This window comes from Fistularia commersonii, chromosome 2, assembly GCF_037954325.1.
Source record: "Fistularia commersonii isolate RoL2024-O1a breed Wild chromosome 2, RoL_Fcom_v1.0, whole genome shotgun sequence".
Lineage (NCBI taxonomy): Eukaryota > Metazoa > Chordata > Actinopteri > Syngnathiformes > Fistulariidae > Fistularia > Fistularia commersonii.
Genome location: NC_141285.1, coordinates 3,153,487 through 3,181,282, shown reverse-complemented (window position 1 = coordinate 3,181,282; position 27,796 = coordinate 3,153,487). Strand labels below are relative to the sequence as shown.

Here is a 27,796-nt window from a genome sequence, read left to right as displayed (position 1 = left end):
GCTTCCTTTTAAAAGAATTCTCATCACACTCTCCTTGACCTTTTACTTTGTTCCGATAGAAATATCTCTCGCCGACGAGACCGGTGGTTCCAAAATTGGATGCAGCTGTTAAAAAAGAAAGTATATTCTTTACAGTTCAGGCCTTTTTTTTTTTTAGATCTCGTTCTCTTAAAACCGCTTTGCTCTGTTTCGTGTGACTGTTTTAATTTAAGCGTGGGACTGAAATGAAGTCGTCCCGCACCCCGAACTCCTTTCCGATTTCGTACGACGGGCGGAGAAATCGTCGAAAATCGCGGCGGATATCCCGTAAGCGCCGCTCATCCACCCGCCGGGAATGAATCGCACGCCGACGGGTGTTTGAGAAATGTTTAGTCATCGGCCGCAAAATGAGTTCAGGCTGCGGAGACATTTAAGTGGTGCGCTTTTTTTTTCAGAGCAAACCTTTAAATATACTGTCAAAAGAAAAAACCTTGAGTTATTCAAAATGCAGGGATGTTGACTCTATAAATAGTCTATTTGATTGTGGATCTTGCCAAGCAGGGCGAATAATGAATTCACGCCCGCAGGTGTTTTGGTTCTTATACCGTATGTAATATTTACATTTTGCAAACACACATTTAGGAACATGTATTGTTTGATGCTCTGGCAGCTGTACTTACAAGTCTGTCACAATCCATCCCCCCTCGGTTTATTTTAATTGGAAGGAACGGTCTTCGGTGTTCGCCGTCTTCCTCCTCCTCGGTAAGCTTTCAACACCTATTTATTTACGAATTCACTCAGCAGTTTGTGTCGGTGAGCGTCTACTGCAAGTATAAGTATATATTGGCGAATGTGTGTGTGTGTGTGTGTGTGTGTGTGTGTGTGTGTGTGTGTGACCGGACTCCGCCTCACAGCATTTGTAAACCGCCCCATCAATATTTAACACGAGGACAGATGGTTTTAATAAACTGATTTTGCATTAGGTCTCTGCCAATATGTTACACTTAGTGAAGTTAATGTTACGGCGGTTAAAGTAGTTGCCGGGGAAAAAAAAAAAAGGGTGAATTAAAGAAGGTAATGTGCCGCATTGTTGGACACTGTAAATATAATCTCCATCCCAGGTTTAATTCCTTGACCTTCCTCATGCATTGCTTATGCTCCTTTTATTCTTACTTGAAATGAAGTAATAGATTTCAAAATGTCCCATTTGGTTAAACTAAGGATATAATAAAAAGTAATAGACTCATTTTTAATTCACTGTTTTATTGTTTTCGTTGACAAAAAAAAAAAAAAAAAATTCTGTTAAAATGACATTTTTTTGCATTTTTTTTATACTGGTGGTGTTTGAGATACTTGAAAGAGCTGTTTGTTTTTTTTTTCTTTTTGAATTTAAGGTCATTTTAAACTTATTTTCAAGTGGTCCATGCTTTGGCCACTCTTTCATAAACTTTAATTATGAGCCTGATCAACTCTTCATTTACCGCCTGCTTGCACCTCTTCCAATAGATTTCTATTATCGACATGTCAAATAATTTGCAGCTGTTCCTTGTCCTAATAATTCGGTTGAAAACCGTTGATAGACGATCCGGGCACAATGATTCGGGTATTTTTTTGGTTTAATATTGTAATTTTTGGCGCCTGGCTGCGCAGTGGATAATGCCTTTGCCACACAACGAAAAGGTTTTGATCGTGAAAAGGGCGCCTTTCTGTGTGTTTGCATGTTCGTAGTTTCCTCCCACCGTGCAAAAACAATTACCCGAACGTGTGAATGACCGACCGAACGGTTGCTTGCCACTATACGTCGCCTTGTGATCAATTCTCGTATGCTGGGCTCACACCTAAAGGATTTAGGCTACGCCTAAAAACTGAGAGTTTGGAAGGAAGTTTCGTTGGTTTCACTGGAGTGAAGTAACACAATAAGCAATCAATAGACAAACTTCAACAAAAGCGGTAATAGGAAACCTGGTAGACAAACAATCACCAGGGTGGTATTGGGGGCAGAGACGGCATGTTGGGAAAAAAAAAATGGGGAAAGAATCTTGTCATAGTTTTTGTAAATGGTGATCCTGTAAGATGCACGGTCTTTGTAGAATTTCAGTCTGAGACTAGGCGGTGACTAAAAACTCTAAAAACATTTTTTTTTTTATTTGAGCAGGTGTGCTATCAGTTTCCTCATGTACGGGTAGCAATCAGAATCAGGAAAAAAAAAAAACGTATTTGTCCTCGAGGGGCGATTGGGGGGCACATGAGCTGGCAGCATCAAACTTGTGAATAAGGGAACATCCAGAGTAAAAGAAAAAAAAAAAGGGTAATGTAATATATATATATATATACATATATATATATATATATATTATGTGTGTGTGTTTATGTTTATATAAAAAAATACTTTAAGGCTCTAGTGTCACTTAAAAAAATCAATATATATTGTACTTAGAGTGTGAATATTTTTATATGTGTGTGTGTGTGTATATATATATAAAATATTGAATTATATATAAATACATAAATATAATTAAATTTTGATTCATATAAATAAAAAAATATATATATATGTAAATAAATATATACGTATACGTATGTGTGCATATATATATATATATATATATATACTGCACATTTATTCAGTTTCTTTTCTAGTAATCTGTCTTCTTTTTTGTAATACTCGACCATGACCTACATACAGTATACACCCCGTAAATGTTCCTTCGGTATGGACTGCCGTCAGAGGCACCTTTTTCATCCTTGCTATTCTGGTTCGAATCAAACAAGGTGGGTGAGAAAATGCCCTGAGAGAATACGCTTTGAAACCCACATTTGATTCATTTTTCGTCTTAAAGCGACTCTGCACTCGCAGAAAAAAAAAAAAAAAAAAAAAAAAAAGAAAAAACAGTGTAAATGAGTACGGTTTTGTGGATAAAGGTAATTAACAAATGCAGTTAAAATGGCAGCTTCCAAGCTCATTTTAATGCCGGGCTGCATGAGCTGGATCCCATTTCCTCCTTTAGTGATAACGGTGTTAGTTCTTAGTGCCCTCTAAGCCACGGTTGACAAGGTGGAGACACCTGCACAGTTACGATCGCTTTCCAATTAGGCGTTTTAAATTAAACTACTAGTTAGCTCGGTCAGAGCCATAGATTACGGAGGCATTTGAATCAAATGAATGAAGAAATTAAATAAATAAGATCTTCAGCAGGGTTAAAAACTCCCGTCTTTTTATTTGCGCTCACAATAAGGCGCGGGTGTCGAATTATCGGGGTCATGCGGTTTATTTTTTTATGATAAAGAAAAACAACGGTTTTTACGGTTTGGACTGAAAAGGGGCTTTTCTTCGTCTTTTCGTCCTCTCCGCTGCGCTGGAAGGGTGCCACTCTGTTGAATCTTGAGCAACATCCAACTGTGACATCTCACATTGCAATGAGCTTAGTAGTTAAATCACTTGATGTCAGTAAAAACCTAATTTTCAGAGGCTGTTAAGCCGCTCTTCAAGAATCAGTGACTTATTACGCTCTCGGCTTTGCGCCTCGGCTTTAGAGAAGCAGCTGCAGAGAGGTGAGATCCTTTCCCTCCTGCTCGCAGCTTCCCATGGGAACCGTCAGAAAATACACCAACGGTCACTAATGATGCTATTTTTTCATCCGGTATCGTGTTTGTGATTTAAAGCGACCATCTCATTTAACTTTTTTTTTTTTCAGTTTGAGATTAGATCATGAAAATAAGCAAGGGCGCGTTTAGATACAAATATCCGTTTACGGGCTCATTCACGCGTTTGTGTCCAATCAACGTTTTTGCACGGTGGAAACCCATGCTGACATGAGGAGAATATGCAAACAAAATGGACCCAGAAGCACTAACCAGCCATCTATTAACTTTCTTTCTTTTTTTTTTTTGAGTATTTGGATATTCTGGTAATAGTTTGATATGGATGGGACGGTAATACAGTCATCCATCCATTGTCTACCCCAGCGGTTTCAAACTTGATTTGGTCCAATTTGATGTCATGGGGGACAGACCAGTAAAGCGTAATTACCTAGAAGTAACACTAAGATAAGTTTTACCTTTGTTTTAGTGTGAAGGAGAACAGGTAAATTATAAAAATCTTTATATGTAATGAACTATTCCCTTAAAAAAATACATGACCTGATATTCATTAAGAAAAGTAAGTGCAATTTCTTCTGAGTTCTCTGTGCATCTTGTTGCATTATGTTGTTTTTTTTCAGTCTCATAGTGGCTCAGAAAATTGCTGCATCCACACCAAACATACAGGTTTCTTATTAACCTTGATAAAAAAATAAGAAGTGGTCCATTTTTCTTGGGAAACCCTTCACTGCATGTCCACATTTCTCTGTTTTGACAACGCCATCTTGCTGATGAGGGTGTCGGGTCCGACGGAAAAGCAGGTACATTTCTAACAATAAATAAAAATGCTATTTACAGACCTTGAAGACGCATTTTCTGCCATATGCTGTAAGTTCTGAGCCACATAGTGTTGTAGTCTGCGCTTACAGACCATATAGAAACTGCATTTTTATTTGAAAAAAAAAAAAAAAATCATGATTTTTTTTCGAATTGGAGATTAATCCCACGGGCCGAATTTTACCCGGTGACGGGCCAGTATTGGCCCGCGGGCCGTACGTTTGACACCCCTGATCTACTCCTTATCCTACAACTTGCAAACTCCACACAGAAAAAGGCCCCCAGTCGCACCACTGCGCCGCCGCGTCACCCTTATAATGCAGTCACGAACAGCGCAATTGGCAGTTGAGACACAATGTCACCTTTACTTATCAATCAGTCTAAGTGCGTAATTATGCAGCATTAAAGAAAATATTAAAATGCAGTTTCTTGTCTTTATGATGGGAATTGGCTGCTGTATTAATATAACCTTGACTCTGGTTGAAGGATATCTGACTTCAAACAAAAAAATATGTATATGTACTTTTCTTTTTTTTTTGTTGTGCTTTGCCTATTTTCGCATATATGACTCATGCGTGTGACCTCGATATTCGCCGTCTGGCACAAGTTGTCGTTTACCGTTAAAAACAAGGCGCCTTTAAGACGCGCCTTTGAGAAATACGCAAATGAACGCATGTCATTGTCTCGTTTCATTAACTCTGCACGCAATCGAAATACATCATACAAGTATCACTTTCCATTTGGACGGGCGCCCGCGGGTCGGCGTCCGGCTGGGATTTTATTTGCTTATATACTTCACCGAGAATTTGACCTTTGGTGAGAATGATATTTTGATGATTATATCAATATTGAGATTGCTTAATGTGAATGATTTTAACACTGTTTGCTCTCAAAGAAAAAAAAAACAGCCCTTTCTAGAGGCTTCGCCCGGAGCGTGTGTGTGGTCCTGACAGTATGTTTGTGTGTTTTCCATCTGTATTCCGCGTGTGGGTGCAAACCTCCATATCAATGTGACTGTGTGATGCGGTAATTGTCGATTCAGAGAGGACTCTTTCCCATTAGTGTCACATAGCGAACAGGTTAATGTGGTCGGGGTCACGTGATGCGGGTAACGCGGGGCAAACTCAGCCATACAGCGCGGTTTAAAATTAATTGAAAACCACTTCGGGAGCTTTTCGAACATTAACCGCAAATGGTGGAGTTTTATACCGAGAGACGCTGCCGGTCTTCAAACATACAGCGCGCGGCGAGCATGAAATGGTTATTGTTTAAACATTCATCTCATTTGAGCTGCTCCAGCTGCATCTACACTGGGTATGTGGGGCAAGTCTAGCCAAAGGTAGTTATTCTCTGTTTGGTCTTTACCACTACTGACGCTGGAATTCAGCCTTTTTTCTTTTTTTTTTTTTGAGACCGGTTATTATCCGACTCAGTCATTTTACCCCCCCCCCCGCTCTAAAGCTACAGTTTATTTATTAAAATAGGGGCCCATCAGAATAATTATTTTTGCCGGATGATAAATTTGGCTGGCAATATTTTACTTTCTTTTTAAGGACCATTTCAATAAACTGAGAATAGTATAATAGGATAATAATGCAAATTCACAGTTTGAAAAGTCAGGCGGGCTTTTAATTTGCAAGGGATATAAATAAGAATACCGGTGTAATGTAATGCACTTCTACAAGTATGTCAGCGGTGTCACTGAATGTTGGCCAAACTCACTTTTTGGTTCGTATTTCTAGAATTTACCGCACATCTCTGGTGGCAGAGTGAAACCGGATGTCTTTTACCTCGTTAGCCGCTGTCATTTATTAACTTGGTATCGACAGCTGGAGCTGCAAATTATGAGATTAAAATTGTATTTCATTTACTCACCTTCTGTATCTTTACAAGCTGTTTTTTTTTTTTTTTTTTTTCACCACATTGACTGGATGCATCTCTCCGACTTGCCGGTGTCTGGAATCATATTTACGTTTTAGAAATTCCTTAAAATTGTATGTATACGATTTCACATCAAGGATATATATATATACACTAAATTCTCAAACATGTGCTGCTCATTGATTTAGTGCAACATGAGCAACACATGCATTTGTATATAATAGAATAATAGGCTAAATTAGGCAATAGGCTGCAAGATAGGAATCACACCAGTCAAACAATTCAGATTTTATTTTTATAGCTCCAAATCACAACAGTTGTTTCATGACTTGTCACATGTAGAACAGGTCTGGAGCGCAATCTTTAAAATGATTGACGGAAACCCAACATTCCCCTAAATGTAGGAAAGGTCTTGTCTACAGAAGCGAGGAAAAGCTGGCTGTTCCTGGGCAGAAACGTGGATGTATCCAAAAAGTGCGGCCTTCTGTCTCGACCAGTCGAGATATGAAGGTTGGTTGGAAGTGGCACAAATTATCTCCTACTACTAGTATCAACAGAAGCGCTAATAGTTACATGGTTCGAGTGACATGATACGATGATGGTTAGTGCTTGGCAGGACCGACGTAGGAGATCAACCCACGTTCCTCGGGAACCTGCAAAATAATATAATCATAATTATAATCATTATTATTATAATGATATAATCTGATTTTCATTTCGGCTTTTCCCTACAGGGGGTCGCCATTCTCTGTACCCTCCTCTCTCACACCAACAAACTCACTCTGTCCAAAAATCTTCACTTTCTTCCTATAGACCTCTTGCTTGGCAGCTCCAATTCCAGCATCCGTCTACCGATATATTCATATATTCTTTCCAAAACATCTAACATGAAATGTCCCTCTGATAGACTCCTTCCTGATCTTCTCCATCCTGGTCCCTCCCAAAGCGAACCTCAGCATCTTCATCCCTGCGACCTCCAGCTTTGCCTCCTGTCTTTTCGCCGTCGTCACTGTTTCCAGGCTTTTTCATCCTTACACCGCGGCTCCGAGTGCCTTGGGAAAATAGATTATACGTATTTAGTTGAAGTGAATTTTATTTGTGTTAATTCCTTTTTTTCATTTTAGATCTAAATTGGAAGATTGTTGTGATCTTGAAATATCAAAACTAAATTATATTTATATAATTTTTCGACGCTCAAAATACGAGTCACACTCGCGGAAGCCGGTGGTCGAGACTTTCAAACACAGGTTTGGAATATACGAAAAAGCGATATATGCAGTGATACTTTTTATTTTAGACGTCAAATAGTAACCGCGGCTCCCGTTTTTTTTTCGTTTCCGTGGAAACCGGGTCCAAATGGCTCTTTGGGTGTTGAGGCTTGCCAAAGATGTCTTTGTCTCAGGACTTTGCATTACAAGCTCACAAACATTTCTATGTAAAAGACCAAGATAAGATTATTTATCCCACAATTCAAGTGTCCCACAGCATTGATATAAAAATTCCCTTTTTACTTATTCGATCCACTTTCTTAGTGTTGCTATATGCTGATTAAACTCCTATTACTCTACATTTAAATGCCTCAGGCATTCATTACTCTCCCCCGCCCCATTTCCCTGGAAAGACTTGAGCATCAGACTCCCAGAGTGTGTGAAGTATTCAAACTGCACCTTTTTTTATACATGAAATTTTCAGGCTTATATAATAGTTAGAAGACTATAATTTCTGAAAAGGATAACTAAATGGTGATTCACAGCGAGTGAATTATTTTGAATAGAAGCCTTATATTGTGCTATCTTATTTCTTTGTGTCCAAGAGCTTTTGTGTATCTAATAACTTATGGTCGCGTGGTCTTTACTTGTAAATATAGGCCGGAAAAACATCTTTTGGGCACAAGTATTGCAACGTTTTTGTCTCATTCATTTGATAAACAAGTTTTTCTTAAGTATTGTATTGATGTGAGATCGGGTGTATTTCCTTTGCAAATATACTTTGGTTTCACAGTAAACTCCAAGCACAATAGTTTTGTTTTAAATTGCTTATTTTCAACCCTTTTTTTTTTTTTTTTTATGTGGCACTAGAACCCTGAGATTCTAGCCTAGTGAACAGAATAGCCACTCTGCAGCAACTGCATTTTTTAACCTCTCAAAATGAAAAAAAACTCATCCAGCAATTCGACTTACATAAGTTAGATGGCAAGATGAAACCGCTGATTTAAAAAAGGTAAATAAAAAAAAATCTATTAAAAAAAAAAAAAAATCCAATATCTCACAACCTAAGGGCATCAATTCAGCATTTATATTTTTCTTTTAATACAGTAGGTCTTGCCATATTTTACCGTGAGCTTTTCCAGCCTTCCTAACGCGCACCTTCCACCTCCTGAGTCTCCAGACGCATGACGGGTAAACAAGAATCACTCCAAGCTCGGATATCAATTGTGACCGTTTGCTTGTCCGGGTGCAGCCTCGCTTGTGTGCCGGAATTAGCTTTGGCTCCCGTTGACCCCGAACCGAATGGCCATCCAGGCATAGGTGGAGCGAAAAGCGAGTGGATATTAATCTACCTGATGTATGAACCTTGACTTAATGACTGAAAACGAAGGTGCGGTCGAAGGCCGCGGCGGCTATGACCTGCTAACTTGCTCCAGTGCACATGCTCAAAAGGGTCCTTATACCTTACATCAGCATCTTTTATTCTTCCGCCGAATTAAAATAAAGGGATACATCGGGGATGCATGTGATTTCTTTTTGCGCGAGTGCGCATTTTTTTATCCAGAGTATCCACAAAGACAAATATTTTACAATTATTTACAGAGACCCGCACTTCGGGCTTAGATCTCGGTTCGAATTCCAACAAATAAATGTTTTTCAAAAGGCATTTTTTTTTCCTGTTTGGCACGGATGGATCAGTAAAGATGATGCCAGATCAAAAAAAAAAAAAAAAAAAAAAAAAAAGCAGAAAAGGATGTTGAATGGACTTTCAAATGGTTTCCTCCTATTGTTCGGATATTTTGGTGCTCCTGCTATGAGCATACAGGGCAAGACCCCGTCCATCTGTAATCTTAGCAGTGAGACACGATAATAATTTACATTTATTTGCAGATACTGTTTAGCTCGGGTCTAATAGCTTTAAAAACGTTGTTTCCCGCGACGGCGTCATTGTTTAACGCTGTTTTAAAATGACCTCATAAAGGAACCTGGTGAAACAAATAAGGCTACATTTGACACTTACAGGCAAGGGTAATAGGACAGCTATGTAGAGATATAAACATATTTTATTAATGTCTCAGAGAACATTATGATAGGGGCATATGAGACCGTCGGAAGAAGGCCAGAGGTGTGAACGCTCCTCAAAAAATGTTCGACGGTCCCAGCCCACGCTGCAATTTTGTCATTTCCACTCTTTTATGTCTCTTGAAATATTATGTTCTAGACACATATATAGCCTTGGGGTTATTACAGTGGCTGCTTTCAATATGTCAGATTTAGCATTTTGCAGGCCGAAGTAGCGCATCACCTGTTCGTAGTTGTTACCTCTACTTAATAAGACGGCCTTTTGGAAAGAAAGAGTTGTAACTACTCAGCGAATTCAGCCGCAACAACCTGCCCAGGATGGGGGGAAAGGAAAAAAAAAAAAAAAAAAAAAGGTGTTGCGAGCAAAAACCGTGACCTCTTCACCTCTACCCTCCTCACGCTCTTTTTTTAGGACACACTGCATGATCAAAGAAAGTTTGTGATGAGAACGGAGATGAGCACGAGCCGTCGGCTGACCCGGATGCACCGGGAGGTTAGTCTGTCAGGAAGCCAACTCCGGTTGTCTTCCGAAGACGTGCAGCAGCTTTTCTGTAGGACCAGGCCAGCCCTGGAGGATGCCTACGCACAGCAATATTATGAATTCAGATTGTGAAAAGTCAGCAGTACCGGAAGGCTATTTTTAAGTGTTGGGGGTCAAACTAAGCACTCTTCTACTCTGGTTGGCTGAATTGATGAACATTATTTGACTCAAAAGTAGAGCAACAGTTAAAAAAAAGGGCTCATATTCAAATACTATTCTATGATTATGAGCGAAACATCCACAATATCATCCACAATAAAATGAACCTATCGATACAAGATAAATGGTAAATTCTTATATTATATCAAACCATATGCTAATAGATTTTATTAGATTATACGCATTCAACCACAAGCCATTAGGTTGGTCAAATTGGTAAACGCGTGTTCAGTTCTTAGTGGCACAAAAGTTAGCGCTTCTGGTTGGAAACCCAACTTTCTTGGATTTCCAAGCAGATGTGAGAAAAAGGCAGACGTGTGGTTTAAGAAATGGTTGAACCAAATTTTTTCACGTGTACTTAAAATTCTTAGATTGTCTCAAAAATCAGCCGTGCGCCTTATAATCCAGTGCGCCTTATATATGGATTCTTGTTTTGCTTCTTGACCCTGAACAAATTTTATGCGGCAGACAAAAAAATCTGTCGAAATATTTTGTTTCCCAGTCTAACACTTGATAGCCTTAACTTTGACACTTTATATTTTATTGTATTTCTTATTCTCCTCCTTCCTACTATTATCTATTATTGTTATGTTTTACTTGAAACTCTGGCACAATTTCCTTCGGGATAAATAAAGTTATTCTTATCCTTAAAATCGTGCATTGGATTCAATGGAGACTAAATTGCTCAGATGTGTGAATGAATGTGTGTCTCAATATGATGTGTAAATTAAGAAATGGTTTTACCATATTTTTTTTTTGCATTTAAAATCCTTACATTTACTCACAAATCAATTGTGGGCCTTATAATCCAGTGCGCCTTATATATGAATTCTTGTGCCTCTTGATCTCGCCTGAATTTATGCGGAAGACCGCACTCAAAAATCTGACAAAATGTTTCAGTGCAACTTTGGTAAACGACGAAGCTTCTCCGATTGATTGATCGATCGATTGATTGATCGGTATTATATGGGTCGCAGCGTCAGATAACATAAGATCACTGATTATGTAGCGTTGGAATACAACGTTGTCCCAACCTAACACTAACTTTGGTACTGCGCATTTATGTGTATGAGGACCCCCAAAAATAGCAACCGTTAAGACACATTCTGTTGGACTAAAGTGATACCGTATATTTTATCCTTATAACACGGTGCGCCTTCTGCATGAAAATAGACCCGTTCATTGAAATCGCGCCTTATAATGCGATCGATGCGCTTTACAATTTGCAAAATACGGTATGTCTCCAGGATGAACCCAAGGACTCATGACAATTTGAAGAGGCTCCAGTGCAGAATAATAATAACGAATGAATGAATGAATGTTCGAATCCTGATATATTCATGTGTAACTTGACAAAAATACTCCCTCTTTACTCTTGTCACGCATCTCCAAACACTCCCAGCACTTATTTACAAATATTCTTGCTGCAATTATTGCTCCCCCATCCTTCTCATGCCTTCAACATTTTCTTCGCAACCTACTGACATGATGATTTTGACTCGCGCACGATATCTTTAATGCCCCGTCCACAATTTTTAAATAATATCCATTTGGCAACGCTGAGTCGAACCGCGTTGTTTGTTGTGCTCGTAGAATACCGGCTAATGTAGCATCTCGGCTGGAGCTTCAAACGGGAAAACGCTGAATATTTAGACACCTTGCTTCTTTCCAACTCCACAGAGCTTTTATTCCTTTTTTTTTTCTTCCCCCTAACATCATATCTTCAGGCACAATATATGCTGTAGTAGCTTTTTTTCTCACATGTGTAAACAGACTTTCATGTGTAAAATTCTTCAAGGTCTCTGATGAAGCAAATTATTCACATTTTTTTTTTTTTCTCTTTTCATAGCATATTTTTCCCGGCGTGGTTCCAATCAAACACCGTGTACACGAGCTCCGATTTAGCAAAATTATATTTCAACCTTGAATGGTTTCTTATTACCAAACGGGGTCTTATTTTCTGTTGCTAATGATGACTCCTCACCTCTACTTACGCCGTCACCGCTACTTCAAAACAGCCGCTACTTTCCCTTTTAGAAAAAAAACTTATAGTTGCACGCTTTGAATTTTTCGAGGGAATCCAAAATTCCATTTATGCAATTAAATATGAGTAGTAATGCGGATGGTGGCGCCGTGGTTTCAAATATCTGCCTCACAGTAGGTTTCGATTTTGATCGTGAGTTTGACGCTTTTAATAATCAACCCCAGACGGGGCCCCTAACAAACATAAGCCGTTTAAATTATTCACTCCTATGGTCTTATAATTACTGATTGCGGGAGGAAACAATTGAATCTGAAGGATTCCCACGCAGGCGAAGGGAGAACATGGAAAAAAAAAGAAAAAAAAAAGGTTGGAATCAAACCAGGAAACTTCTTGCCGTGAGAGGAGAGCACTGACCACTGTGCCACCAACTCTGGGACAATGTCTGGGATTTTTGATACTCTGACTTGTTTTGTTTCTTTTGGCTGTCCCTTGCCTGGCCTGTGTGGCTCTTGTACAAAAAAAAAAAAAAAAATCTGGACTATCGAGCTGTATTTTTACACACATTTGTAAAAACAGCAGTCGTCTACCCTTCTGCTGATACTCATCACGCTGGACAAACAGCATCGGGGCGAAAGGAAACCAGAGACACAATTTCAGGAAATTTCCTTTGGTTAACAAAGAAAACCAGAGAGGAGATTTTTTATTTTATTTTATTTTTTTGACGGAAGTCCATTTTTAGTAGTATCGGAGATGTATGTGTGTGTTTCCGAAAGCGTGCAGAAAGCGACGGGTTCTTCTCCAACAGATTAGAATAAAAAGGTTGTCCCAGGTGTCAAATCAAATTATTCAGTTCACAAGGGCCTGCAAGGGAATCCGAATCATTGCTGAATAAGGATATTTTCTGCATTTTATGAGAATATATGATTGTATAACAGTTTTACAGGAAATATCTGTAAATCTTCTATAACTCTGCTTTCACAAATTGCTTATGATAACTTATTATGAACCTTTATGATGAGCAATCAAATGCACTTGATAACCAGGAGTCTAATATTTTACTAATGACCCTTTTAGGGCAGCCATTGTGCTGATGACAAGCACTGGAGTCCAACACGGCTCGTATCGGGGCTGCAGAAATTCCCTTGACATTATTGAAAAATATTAAAAAATAATATAACATTATAAATAAAAGCATAGGGGGGGTGAAATGTTTAGTGCTTTTTTAGTTTGCATATCCCTCGCTTCCCCTCACCAATGGATGCATTAGAAGCAGCCATTGGACGGACTTGTATGTTCATTTAGCGGTTTAATAATTACTGAAAAAAACTCAATTATAACAATAGGAGACTGTGCTTGCGATGACAAAATGAAGACATATTTAAAAATAATAACCTCTGAAAATTTTATTTTGCGTCCATCTGCCTGAGGTTTTTTTTGGAGTCAAAATCGCACACTTGCTTTGATATTTTTACTTTGAGTTGACAAATGATGTGATTTGAAAGGACTATTATAGACACTGGTGGAAGAAAAGAAGAAAAGGGGTCATGGATATTTATCAAAAATAAAATGAAATGAACAAATAAATAAGTATATATAAAATAGAAAAAAAAAAAAACACCCCAAAAAATACAACTTATTTTCTAATTTGTGGGATTTTAATATTAATATTTGCTGCCATTTGTTTATGATTCATGGATTTCAAAAAGAAAGAGGAAGTATTTATTTAAGGTTATTATAGATCAGGGATGGGCAATAATTTTGGCTGGTGGCTTTTTTAATTTTTATGCACGGGCCAACTAGGTTTCATGTAAATTGAACAAAACGAAAATCGCAATTGAAATATTTACTTTTTTTTTTTTACTTTAAAACCATTAATGATCATATGAATGCATGTAATCATGCATCTACAAAGTTAAAGAAAAGAAAAAAAAAGGCGTTTTGAAATTCAATATTGATTGAAAATACTCTAATGATCGTATGAATGCATGTAATCATGCATCTACAAAGTTAAAGAAAAGAAAAAAAAAGGCGTTTTGAAATTCAATATTGATTGAAAATACTTTAATGATCGTATGAATGTATGTAATCATGCATCTACAAAGTTAAAGAAAAGAAAAAAAAAAAAGGCGTTTTGAAATTCAATATTGATTGAAAATACTTGTTAAAATGTTCAAAGAAAATAGTTTGGCGGGCCAGATGTGACCCGCGGGCCTTAAAATGCCCAGGTCTGATATAGATGAATATAATCAAGTCTGGATTTATCGTCTACTTTGAATGTCTTCAGATTTTCTTCTCATGTTTTGGCTAAATCGTAGATCTATCTCCGGACAGGTGGACCAATAACGACTCGGCTAATGGTCGTCCCTTTTTTTTTTTTGTCCGTCTCCTCCAGGGATCTGAAGAATAATTTGATAAGTACAGTGGAGCCCTGGGCCTTCCGTGGTCTGCATGCTCTGAGGAGGCTGTAAGTATGACCGAGTCCTGTAATAGCCTTTTCCAGTGGATGCGGGGAAAACGTTTTTCTGGCTTCCGAGACGAGAACGAGTGTTTAAAGTACAGAGTGGGGGAAAAGAAAAAAAAAAAAAAAAAAAAAAAAAGGAAATGTTTAAATGAACCAGAAATGAAGCAACTACTATTTCGGGCGATGCCGAGCTTCCAAGGTCTCGGCAGAACAAACTGAGGCCGCGCCGCCCTTTTATATCCTTAATACAGATGGACGCCGCTGAGAGCTTGCTGTCAGGCTGCAAGGCTCAGAGTAGTTTCATGTAATGCCAGAGGGCACGTCAGCAGGAGCTAATTGATAAGGAAAGGGATAACATTTGTTAGTCATTTTCTCCGTGCACATTTTAACATCTAGAGCCAGTGACCCGCTGGTGACATTTTCAAAAAAAAAAAAAAAAACAGACCACACAACCTGCGTGGAGAGGATATGAGATAATGGAAGTCATGGGCAAAGGGATGATGTCATACTTTGTTAAACTTTCTAAAAGTTAAACATTAGACTAATTGAATTTTAAAGAGCCCGGCCCGTAAATCAGACGGGATCCGAATTCATTATTTTTTATTTGTATTTCTTATTCTCCCTCCTTCCTACTATTATTTATTATTGTTATGTTTTTACTTGAAACTCCGGCACAACAATTTCCTTCGGGATAAATAAAGTTGTTCTTATTCTTATTCTTATTTGGATGATCCAAAAAAAAAAAAAAAAAAACGTGACAGTTTACGAAACACACTGAAAGGTAACGACTTCGGTCCCCACCCCAAAAAAAAAAAAATAAAAAAAAAAAAAAAAAAAAAAAAACATCTTCAACTATTTTTCGGTGAACTTTTATACTCTGCGATTAGTTTCATCTTGGCTTTTCCACATATAGGCTTCTGAGTGAGTGACATGATTGCAGCCCGATAGTTAGCGGGATCTGGGCTGGCAGAGATGCGAGTAGCCAGCTAGCGAGCGAGCGAGCAAGCGAGCCGCCGCGCTGATTCGGGGCGCGTGTGCGCCAGGCTTGTGGAGCGGCAGAGTGCTAATTTAAGTGCTCCCCAACTGGTGATTACATGAGTGCTCTGCTTATTTTCCCACAGCTGCTCCAGCAAAGCAGGTCTTTAATTATAGAGCGCAGGGGCATGGAGCCATGGACGCGACAGTGCTCAGCCATTCGCGTAACCCTTTGCATTTTGCGCATGTGTGTGTGTGTGTGTGTGTGCAAGCGGTGCTTATGCAAGAGGTAAAAAGGTTACTAAAGGTCAGGATGCAAGCCGGCGGAAGGAGAGTGAATGAATGAACGCCGCTTTGGCTCATTGACGCGGCTGGTTATTTTTGTTTTTTTTTTTAAGGATGCTGTCAGTAATAACGTGGAGCGTCTCCGTCATCTTTGGTTATCTTCGCAGGGACCTGTCCAACAACAGGATCGGTTGCCTCTCCTCGGAAATGTTCCTCGATCTGGGCAACCTCTCCAAATTGTGGGTAATCCCTTAATTGAAAACACGCGTTTCATTTCTTTATGCTCAATTTGCAACGTGTCTGTGGGGAACACGATGTTGCAGCTGCAGAAATGTAGAAGCAAACGCAATAACGTGTCTTCTGAGTGGCTATGAGGTGGATTCCTGGATTTAATTTGTATGTGTGTGTGTGTGTGTGTGTGTGTGTGTGTGTGTGTGTGTGGGTGCGGACGTTTATTTATTCTTTTTTTTGCTCTTTTTGCTGCAGAAATCTATCAGGAAACATCTTCTCCACTCTGACTGTTGGACTGTTCACGCATCTTGTTGCACTAAGAGTGCTGTAAGGCAACACACACACACACACACACACACACACACACACAGTGAATCTTTGAAAGGTGTAAATGGAAAGATGTCGGGGGTCGTTTCCAATGAGGAAATGTTCACTTGCTGATCGCAGGTATAATTTATTATTACTAATTATTGTTATGTTTTACTTGAAACTCCGGCACAATAATCTCCTTCGGGATAAATAAAGTTGTTCTTATTCTTATTCTTAATTCATAACATTAATCATTAACGCAGGAGCCGGTGAGTCAACACATTCAGCGCCTACAACTTATATGACTGTGGCTCAAATAAAACTACCGGAAATGTTATTAACAACTTGTATCCGAACGGATGGATTGTAAAGAAAATGTATTAACACACATGTGCAAATTGGATTTTTTTGTTTCGTTTTGGTTTTTTCTCCCGTCCCCACCAGGCATTTCAGCACGGAGACGTTGTTCTGCGACTGTCAGCTGAGGTGGCTGCTCCTCTGGGCTCGAAGCAACTCGGTTAGAATCGGGAACGACACGGCGTGCATGTTTCCCACGCACCTCCATGGCCTGGAGTTTCGCAACCTACGCGAACAGCAGCTCAAATGCGGTGAGAATAAGCAATAATTACTAACTCTGAAAACCGATAATGATGTTACGACAACAGTGAATGGGAGTTAAGGGACGAGAAATATTAACTCTAAGTGGAGAAAACAAGTTATGCATACTCAACGTGTCATTTTCTTTTAATAAAAACAAAAAAAGTTTATCTTATCTTAAAAATTGATGATAATATATCTCTATATATGTGTGTGTATACATATGCAGGACTGTCTCAGACAATTAGAATATTCTGATAAAGTTCTTTGTCTTCTGTAATGCAATAACAAAACAAAAATATGATACATTCTGGATTCATTACTAATCAACTGAAATATTGCAAACCTTTTATTATTTTAATATTGCTGATTATGGCTTACATCTTAAGAAAACTCAAAAGTCCTATCTCAAAATATTATAATATAATGAAAAAGTAATTTTTGTTTTTTTAATTGCATTACCGAAGATAAGGAACTTAAAACCATGTCTGGTCATAAAATCATATACATATATATGGTTAATTTCATACATATATGCATATATAAGCATATATATGCTTGTGATGATGGAATGAAGACATATTGAACGATAATAATATTTCAAATTTTGTTTTGTGTCCATCTGGCTAAAGTTTTTTTTTTGTTTTAAAACTGTTGGCACACACTTTGATAGTTTTACTTTGAGTTAATAAATTTGTTGATTTAAAAGGACTGCTATAGATACTGGTGGAAGAAAAGACGGAAAAGGGTCTTGGATATTTATTTAAAAAAATATATTTAATATCATATAAAAAACACCCCAAAAATCCAACTTATTTTCTAATTTGTGGGATTTTCCTAAAAATATTTGCCACCACTTGTTTATGATTCTTAATGGATAGATAGATATAGAAATGTGTGTAGACAGATAAATAGATATTAAAAGAAAGAAAACATGTACAGTATATATATACTGTACTGACTGTACAGTATATACGAATGAGAAATGCCTTGCACGTGATTGACACTTTAATTTCTATCTTTCCCATGTTAATTGTTTTTAGTAAATTTAGCCACTTGTTCGCTAGAAATAGACATATAAGCCGATGCATTAGCGGTTTGATAAGATCGCAAGCTGATATGGCTTGCATTAGAATATGATTAAATGGATCTAATACAAATCAACCCGATTCGAACTTAAAATGCCAGATTTTCATGCAAGTTTTTTGTTTTTTTGCACACGCACAAATAAATATAGAAGCAAAATAGAAAAAAGTAAGGGGTAGAAATTCCTCGAAATACTAAGTGCTACTTGTGGCTCCTTTTTAATATGTGAAGGCAGCAGTGGATCAGTATGAATATATTATCATACATTATCAATTACCGCTGCTTTTACATCATTTTTAAAAAAAAGAAAAAAAGAAAAGCTCATCGGGTGTGTGTTTCCAATCCACTATGGCGCTGCAAAATTGGTTCAAAAGAACGGGCTTTAGGTGACAATAATTCTCCAGGTGTAAATACCGTCGCAGCAGAATCGCTGCCAAAGGATGCATACCTGTAATGAAATGAAATTAAACGCTGCAGTTTTGTTGCTTGGATTAATAAGCATAAGGTTAAAGTCTCTTTATTGTCTGCATATATGTCATATTTTAACGCCATGAGCTTTATCTCATCTGAAGTGAAAAAGGTGACGTCACTGTCTTGGAGATAACATCATCAGCTATTTGCTAAAAACATTTCCACCGCGCCTAGTTTTTTTTTATGTCGTTTCCAAACATTTCAAGGAGAAATGAGCAAATTTATTGCAATTTTTGCAATAATTCTACAGAAACCATTTCTTCCAGTTGTGCCATTTTAAAAAGAGCCATCGCCGTGATATCGTAAGTAAAAATTATCCGAATATCCAGCAATAGCATGCAGCTGAAAGCTCGATACGTACGCCGTTGCTCTCTCGGCTTTGAAAAAATGAAAGCGAGTTTTCAAGCGGAGCAAAATGGCCTTTCCAGTCAAAAGGGATCCCAGACTTTTTTTTTTTTTTTTTTTTTATTTCTTAAATTTTTTTTTATTTCTAAAAGTCTGGTAACAGACAGGCAATCGCTCCTTTCCTCCCCCACTCCCTCCGTTTCTCTATCTCCCCGCTCCCTGCGACGGTCCACAGGGGAATTGTATCTCATATGATGGAATCATTCTCCTCTCCTTCTTACATCTGGTTCGCACAGGGGATATTGCTCTGGAATGAGAAAATCACTGGTTAGCGGTGGTTGTGTGCGTTTATGCACGTGCGTGCATGTGTGTGTGTGTGTGCGTGCATGAAGGGAGGGGCGTTATATGAAGATCCACGACGCGAAACGTGCAGAAAACCGGCAAAATATGTACGTTTTTCGGTGTTTTCTCGCGGCGACGGATGACACACGCCGAGAGACGTCTGCACCGCACACCAGACATCCTGGAGTTATTCGATATAATCCTAATTGTATGTGTTTTTAATTTATACAGAACAATCCCGGGCAATTACGGGGTAATTCTATGCAGTCCGTAGACTGCAAAAAGCCATGAGTGGAATCCAGTGGCAGGAAGAGGAGAACTCCATTCAGGCCCTGAAGCATCCATTATGGGATTACAATGATAACATTCTGGTCTTCCTGCTCTCACCAGCTTGGATTCATCCACCTCTCCACAGCACAACTCCTTCTCACAATACAACTCATTCACCGCAAGCAATTTTCCATCGGGGGAAGAGTGTGAAGTTGTAATAACCGTTTTTTTTTTTTTTTTTTTTAATGTCATTGTCATTTTCATTTAGCCTCACACTTTTATAAGGGGTGGGGGGTGGCATTGTAGGGGTGTGCCAACACCTTGTTAAACCCACGCCGGTTGGGATATTGCTCGGTGCCGGATGCAGTATTCTCATTATTAAGAAAAATGAGCGGCTTCACATTTTTTGGGAGGAAAAAAAAAAAAAAATCAATAATTCTCCACAGAGATTTTTTTTTTTTTTTTTTTGCAAAGACATAGAAGATTTGTGTTTCCTCCAAAAAATGTCTCCAGCATGATGGGGAGCAGATGTGCGCTCTATACATTCCAACAACGTGCTCTATTCCCTCCGCCGGTATACCTTCGGCTCCCTGCTTACAAATTAGGGGGAACGGCAGAATGCTTGCAGTTTCCTGCAAAGATCAGGTGCTTCCTGCGCGGAGGTCAGGGGCAGGCATCTGTTTGGCTCCTCTGGATACGGTTTTGGGTTCATTGACGCCTAGCGTTACATTTTATGTTACACCGTGCAGTACAAGTCTCAGGACTAGAGTACGCTGCATGATGACACATCGCTGCAACCGCCCTTTTTATGGGCATCATGTTATCATGTTTAATTCTATGTGCAAGGCTTGCATCTTTTAGGAAAACGGCTATCGTGAAAATGAAATTTATCGTAACCGTTCACATTTTTATTTCAGTCCCAGCACGCTTTTGAAATCGCGTGCTTTAAGCCGGGAATAATGACTGCAGGGAATGTGATTCTTAAATAGATATAAAAGCACCGCTTTTAGATTGTCGGTGTCTTTTGTTGTTTGTCCCATCCCATTTTGTTGTACCATTTTTTTTTTTTTTATATATTATAAATACAAACCAAAGCAAAATAAGCTTTTCAGCACCCAAATCATTACAAGGATTTTAGAAAGAAAAAAAATAAATTGAAATTGAAAAATGAAAATTATATACAAAGTATACAGAAGCAGCTAAAGTGATTCAATGTACTAAGATGAGCTGTAAGATATTTATTTTTATTTTTTATTATTAAGTTTGATATAAAATTTAAAAAATGAGGCTGCTCTAGGTTTATTTTGTTGGATGAATTGCTGCTGACTTTATGATAAACAGTTAAAGTCCAAGTCAACAAAAAAGTTAAACTTAAGATAAAATTGGTCCGTAAAATCAGTCTCTGTCACTATGCCAAGTACCCAAATGTTAATGAACGTTGGTTTTCCTTTTTATCTAACTTTTTTTTTTTTGCCCAACATAGTTCCAATTGCTGACTTTTGTAATTAATTTGTGTATTATTATTATTATCATTATTATTATTAACACATACATACATACATAAATACATATATCTATATACCTTATTAGTAATTTGTGTAATGGGGAAGCATTGAAGTCTACCAAATCTTCAAATCCAAGCAGTGCTAGTCTAAAGACTACATGTGGATTAAATAGACATGCATTTTTTTGTTTCTTAAATTAGATTTTTTTTTTTTTTTTGTCTTTTGTGCTAAGCAATAAAATGGAGAGATATTTACTGAAAAAAAAAAAAAAAAAGATTATCACAACTAAAAAAAAAACTAAAAGATGAAAAGATTAACTTTTTCTCAAAACATGATTAAATTAGCTTCATTCTCTTGGTCATAATGGCTTCCCTCGCCGATATGAGATGTAATATCGTGTTTATCGCGGAACATATTTCCTATTAACTAATATTCAAAACATTCAGTGAGTCAGTCATGAGAAACCTTTCAGCTGTTTTGTAGCCGTGTCCTATTTTCTCGTAGTCAAAGCGGCTCAACACCCAACTCAAACAGGCAAACACATCATTATGTGTCAGTCTTTGTCTCTTTTTTTTTTCTCCGCTCTTCCCGCACGCCGGCACGAACCGTCATATAAGAGCATTAATTGCGTTTTGCTCCGACAGTGTCCGGCAGGCAAATACAAGCGGGCCGTATTCTGATCCTTGGCTCAAAGCCTCGTTTCAACAATATCAGCATCGGCCAAGTCAACAGTCAACGGCCCCCCTGCTGTTTCTGCTGTGTGTCGCCCGCGGGAGATAACAAAGCCTCAGCCACTGTCGCTGATGGAAATCATGAGCGAAAACCTCTCGGTCATAACACCGAGATGCCATCGTAGGAAAAAAAATTGCAATATTAGCGACGGGGTTCGTCGTTTAATAAGCAGGGGGCTTCCGATTACGGTTGATTGTAAGCCTCCGCTCGAGTTACTCGTATACGTCGCCGCTTTTTTCATGTGTTAAAGGCTTATAGATGTGAAAGCCCGACTCTTTGAAAGACTGTGTTAATTTTGGTCGCTCGGCGGATCACGCCGAGTTGATCCTTGCTGGGTTTTTTTCTTCAAAAACCGATTTATGGAGAAAAAAAAAAATCGCACGGACCGTCTTTCAACTGGCATATCAGAGGGTCTGTTGAGCCGCATTTTGTAATAACAGTGCATTTTGTAATAAATGTCCAAAATGTAATAACTTTTTCCCTTTCATTTTGTAATAAAGCCACATTTTGTAATAAACTGCCGCATTTTGTAATAAACTGCCCTAATGCATTTTGTAATAGATTTTGCCGCACTATGTAATAAGTTATTAAATTGTGAAAATTATTACAAAATGCACTTGCAACTTTTTTATTCTCTGGGAAATGTAATAAAATGGAATTTATAGAATATTTTCTGTTAATGCAACCTTTGAATAGTGTACTGATAGTAATTGCTAAGTACTGCTACTAGGCTAATACACTGATACTAATAATAGGCCTAGCTTTTACGAATACTTTAAAGAAATAAAAATACAATTAAACAAATAAAGTATACTTTAGAATTGTTATCACATAATGCACCATGTTATTACATTTCCTAGAGAATAAAAAAGTTGCAAGTGCATTTTGTAATAATTTTCACAATGTAATAACTTATTACATAGTGCGGCAAAATCTATTACAAAATGCATTGGGGCAGTTTATTACAAAATGCGGCAGTTTATTACAAAATGTGGCTTTATTACAAAATGAAATGAAAAAGTTATCACATTTTGGACCTTTATTACAAAATGCACCGTTATTACAAAATGCGGCTCAACAGGGTTGCTTCGTCTCGGGTTGATCGGGATAATTACGACAAACATAAACAATTACGCTTGTTTATGTTTGTATCGGGAGCATTTCGGAAGAAAAGTCTGTTTTTTTTTTTTTTGTTGTTTTTGAACTCGCTCTCGATTCTCAATGTAGCAAAACCGGCAAACACCGTGGATAATCTTGGAGCATAAAAATAACCGGTCAACGGTCAACATAGCGGGCGACACCGCGCCGGTTTCGTTTTGATCGGAAGCGCCGACTTATTCGCCAAATATCTACGGCGTGATCGAAGATCTTAGGGATCTTCGCCTCCACCTCCCGTATTCTACCGCTCAGCTTTTGGACTAAACGCTGCCTCCTGTCTTCTAATCTCGTCCTTATCGTAGCCTTATTCTCCGGCAAAAAAAAAAGGCTGGCGAATTCAGGCGGCTGCAAGGTAAGTAATCCAATCGCGGGTACGGCGGCAGGGCCCCATTGTGAAGATGCGAGGAGTCAAGGAGAGTCCAGGGGAGCGCTCAAGGCTCTTCTCTTTTATCAGCCGCCGTTCATCTCATTCGACAACGGCGGTGAGATGTGGGAACGACGAGTGGGAGGAGCGTGACCTTGACAATCTGAGCGCGTGCATACGCTCCGATGCGAGAGCGGCGTCCGTGGGTCGGCACGAGTCCGATTTGATTACGCTTCCGACGTGTAATGCCGAGTTTGAAGAGGTTAACACCGCGGGCAAGACAAACACTCACCTCCGAAGGGCTTCATTTTTCTTTTTTTTTTTTTCTCAAGGATGGCCGAATGACCTCTCACTCAGTCCCTCTACCTGACACAAAAAAAAAAAAAAAAAGAGGGGGTTGGGGAGGTTTACAAGCTGACCTTCCTGTTTTATCCTCTCCTCATTTCCCCAGATGGATCTCTGGAAATGCCCCTGTTCCAGTTGATCCCCTCCCAGAGGCAGCTGGTTTTCCAGGGAGACCGGCTTCCCCTCCAGTGCACGGCCACCTACCTGGACCCTTCGGTTGAGCTGCGCTGGCGCCACAACGGTCGCGTTGTCACCACGCACGAGGACTGGGGCGTCTATGTGGAAGAGACCTTGCTTCACGACTGTTGCTTGCTAACCAGGTACGATCGAGAAAGTAAAAATTCGGTTTGTGGTGGTGGTCTGCAACCCGCGGCACCCCGTGGCTTTTTTAATAATATTTTAATATTACATTCCAATTACCATCAATAATATTTATCAATAATTTATTAATATTTATTACTATTAATAGTGTTAATATAAAATAGTATTTCATTAAAATGTGCTCTATTTTAGTTTATTCTTTTTTTGAATGTAATTTTAAATTTGAAAATAATGGCCATCTTGTTAGGTGTAATGAATCGTGTTCAGATATTTTTGTCGCTTTTAATAAACGACGGCACATGCCATATTAGTATTTTGATTAAAATTTAACTTTTTCGGAGTTCAAAATGCATTGTTGCATTCAGTAATGCAGTTTTTCTGCAGCTCTTCAAAATGCGACACATTTTACTTTTTATTCAAAGCATTTATTGCCACGTGCGCTGGAGAAATGTTTTTCCTTGTACAGTAAAATTCCTACATTTGCAAAAAAAAGGCCAAAAAAATAGATAATGATAATGATGGCATGTTCATTAAAATTTTAAATTTTAAATTTTAAATTTTAAATTTTAAATTTTAAATTTTTAAATTTCAAAATGGTTGTGTGGCTCCGGTGTCTTCTTTGCCGTGGACAAACGGGTCCAAATGGCTAGTTTGACCGTTAAAGGTTGCTGACCTGACAAATCTTCATTTATTACTGAATAACCAACCATACATTTCCCCATAAAATTGTCCTCACAACCCAGACACACATGACTATAAGATTAAAAAAAAAAAAAAATCCAATTCAAATATGTCACTCACACACACACACACACACACACACACATACAGGTGTTAAATACACTCACGCACCCAGTTGTGCCTTTCACAAGCGCCTGAAATTTACCTTTTGTTATTGGTGCCCTTGATAAGGATCTGAAAGGACAGGCCAGAATTGGTTTGGCAGCTTCCCAGCACCTCGGAGCAAATCTGCGGCTCATCTTTAGAGCTCGAAGGTTCGACTTATCCCTCGGCGCCGCCGGAGCTCGGACGGAGAACGCTCTAGGAGAAACAGATGCTGAATCGTAATTGCGGTGATGGAGTAGACCTAGAAAGCTCCTCTTCCTGTGTTTGTTTTCAGCGCCTATGGATATGTGTCTTACGCTGTAATGAATGCATTTGATGTAATCCCGTGGCGACAGATGCATAAAAGAACATCGCCGATGGTCAGTGTAACCGACGCACGATTTTCCCTCCGAAATATGAATATCGATGGAACGCTGACGGGGCGAAGTTTCCCGTGGATCACCGGAGGACCTCTTGATGTGTAGCTTATTTATAAGAATATCAGCCACTTTCCCAATTAGTTTCTGAGTATATGTAGCATTTACAAATGCCAAAATAATCAATATATACATTTACTTTTACTTAATGACCACAGTGGCTTTCCTAGTGTGAAAATGTCATTTAAAATCAGTTCATACGACAATGCGCACCATTTTTTATTTAAATTTTGTTGCATTTTTACTAATTTTATTTATGTATGATATATTATTTATACATGCAATCCGCTGTCAAAACATCACACTGATTGTTAAGTTTCACTCCGTTATTTCTCGTAAAACGTTCCCACGTACGAAACATGCGAGTAACAATAAGCGTCTTTCACATTTTGCCACAGTAATATTTGGGTAATTCAGGTCACGGATATTAAATCAAATAGAACGGGATGAATGCTGATTCACTCTATACGTGCTTCATATCTAAACACGTCAATACTTTGTTTACGGCTTGTTGAGTCAGCCTGCAACGGCGGAAAAATCCATTAGAGTCGTGGGTAACATATATTTTCGTCAAAACGTGCGCGGGTGAAATATTACGCAATGACAACGCATACCAGCGACTAATAAATAAATACTTCATAAATAAAATATCCGATATATTCAACCAATGGAGAGAACATGCACTGCTTAAAAAATAAAGGGATCACTAAAATAACACATCATAGATCGAAATGAATGCAATGTTCTTATAAAATACTTTGTTCTTTTCATAGTTGAATGTGCTGACAGTAAAATCACACAAAAATGATCAATAGAAATCAAATGTATGAACACACGGAGGTCTGGATTTGGAGTCACACTCAAAATAAAAGCGGAAAAACAAAAGACAGGCTGATCCAACTTTGATATAATGTCCTTTAAACAAAATGAATCATTTATTTCACACAATCTGGACTGACTTGGATTTACATAGTGTTTCCTCCTTTATATATAATATCTGATATATAATGTATCACATATAATATAATAACAACAACAATAGAATCATAATAATAATAATAATAATAATAATAATTTATTATAACATATATATTATATACATGTAATTGTATATATCTATATACAAATATAATATGCAAAAATGTGTGTGTGTATATATATGTATATATACGCACGCACATATATACACTGCTCAAAAAAATAAAGGGAACACTTAAAAAACACATCCGAGATCTAAATGAATGAAATATTCTTATGAAATACTTTGCTCTTTACACAGTTGAATGTGCTGACAACAAAATCACACCAAAATGATCAATGGAAATCAATTGTATCAACCCATGGAGGTCTGGATTAGGAATCACACTCAAAATTAAAGTGTAAAAACAAACTCCAGGCTGATCCAACTTTGATGTAATGTCCTTAAAACAAGTCAAAATGAATCTGTGTTGCTTCCTGAGTGGACACTATGATTTCACACAAGTGTGATTGACTTGGAGTTACATTGTGTTGTTCAAGTGTTCCCTTTATTTTTTTGAGCAGTATATATATAAATCTATCGATCTATCGATCTATCTATCTATCTATCTATCTATCTATCGATCTATCGATCTATCTATCTATCTATCTATCTATCTATCTATCTATCTATCTATCTATCTATCTATCTATCTATCTATCTATCTATCTATCTATATATACAATGCCCTTTATACTTTTAATCAGTATACTTGATTAAAAAAGACTGTTCCTAATGGATATATTTAATTATTTTATATTTATAGTTTTACATTTAATATTTAATAATACTGTAATATTATTATATTTAATAATGCCCATCAATGATTGGCATCCACATGGGCTTTTATTTTTCTTATATGTTTGTATGATTGCAAAACCTCTTCCACATGAATGTGCAGACAAAATCCAAAATAGCCAGCCGGCACGTTTTCCATGTTTCGTACGTAACGATAGATACCATCGTCGATAGTTGAACGCATTTTTGTTCAGTGTCTGAAAGGAGCATGAATGACACACCTACTGTGAGCTTCTAAAAGACTTTCGATGGTTTGTGATCATTTTAAAGGAGTTCAAACAGTCGGGTTACACATGAACAACTGGGTTAGAAATAATATTGACACAAACACCGAAGTCCATTAGATGACCGATGCCTCTACCATTAATTGTCGGGGGACTTGGTAAACCGCCGACCCTCTGGTTGCTGTAGGGGAGGAGGCTTTTATTTAGCCTAAACTGTACCCACCCCATCTCTTCTACCGCTCTATAATGACTTATCCAGAGCGACAACTTTACTTTTCCAACCCTGCCACGGGAGTTCTCATTGCTCCTTCTCTAATGAGGGGCCCTGCTTGCAATTATCCGCTTCTCCCTTCTTGTCTACACAAATAATGCAATTTTCTCCCCCAAGTGGAACCCATGCAGGTCATGTTTATCTTGGCACCTAAAAATGTCTCCCTTCTGCAGAAA

At 38.1% G+C, this 27,796-nt stretch overlaps 1 protein-coding gene across 1 annotated transcript in view; it reads left to right on the top strand.

The window, feature by feature from the left end:
* adgra1b (adhesion G protein-coupled receptor A1b) overlaps positions 1 to 27,796 on the top strand; it is a 204,943-nt gene that overhangs the window by 24,738 nt on the left and 152,409 nt on the right. The window contains exons 3-7 of the mRNA XM_086164570.1: positions 14,643 to 14,714; positions 16,139 to 16,210; positions 16,458 to 16,529; positions 16,956 to 17,119; positions 23,833 to 24,046. Coding sequence (XP_086020696.1) covers positions 14,643 to 14,714; positions 16,139 to 16,210; positions 16,458 to 16,529; positions 16,956 to 17,119; positions 23,833 to 24,046 — 594 coding nt within the window. The remainder of the gene's footprint in view (positions 1 to 14,642; positions 14,715 to 16,138; positions 16,211 to 16,457; positions 16,530 to 16,955; positions 17,120 to 23,832; positions 24,047 to 27,796) is intronic.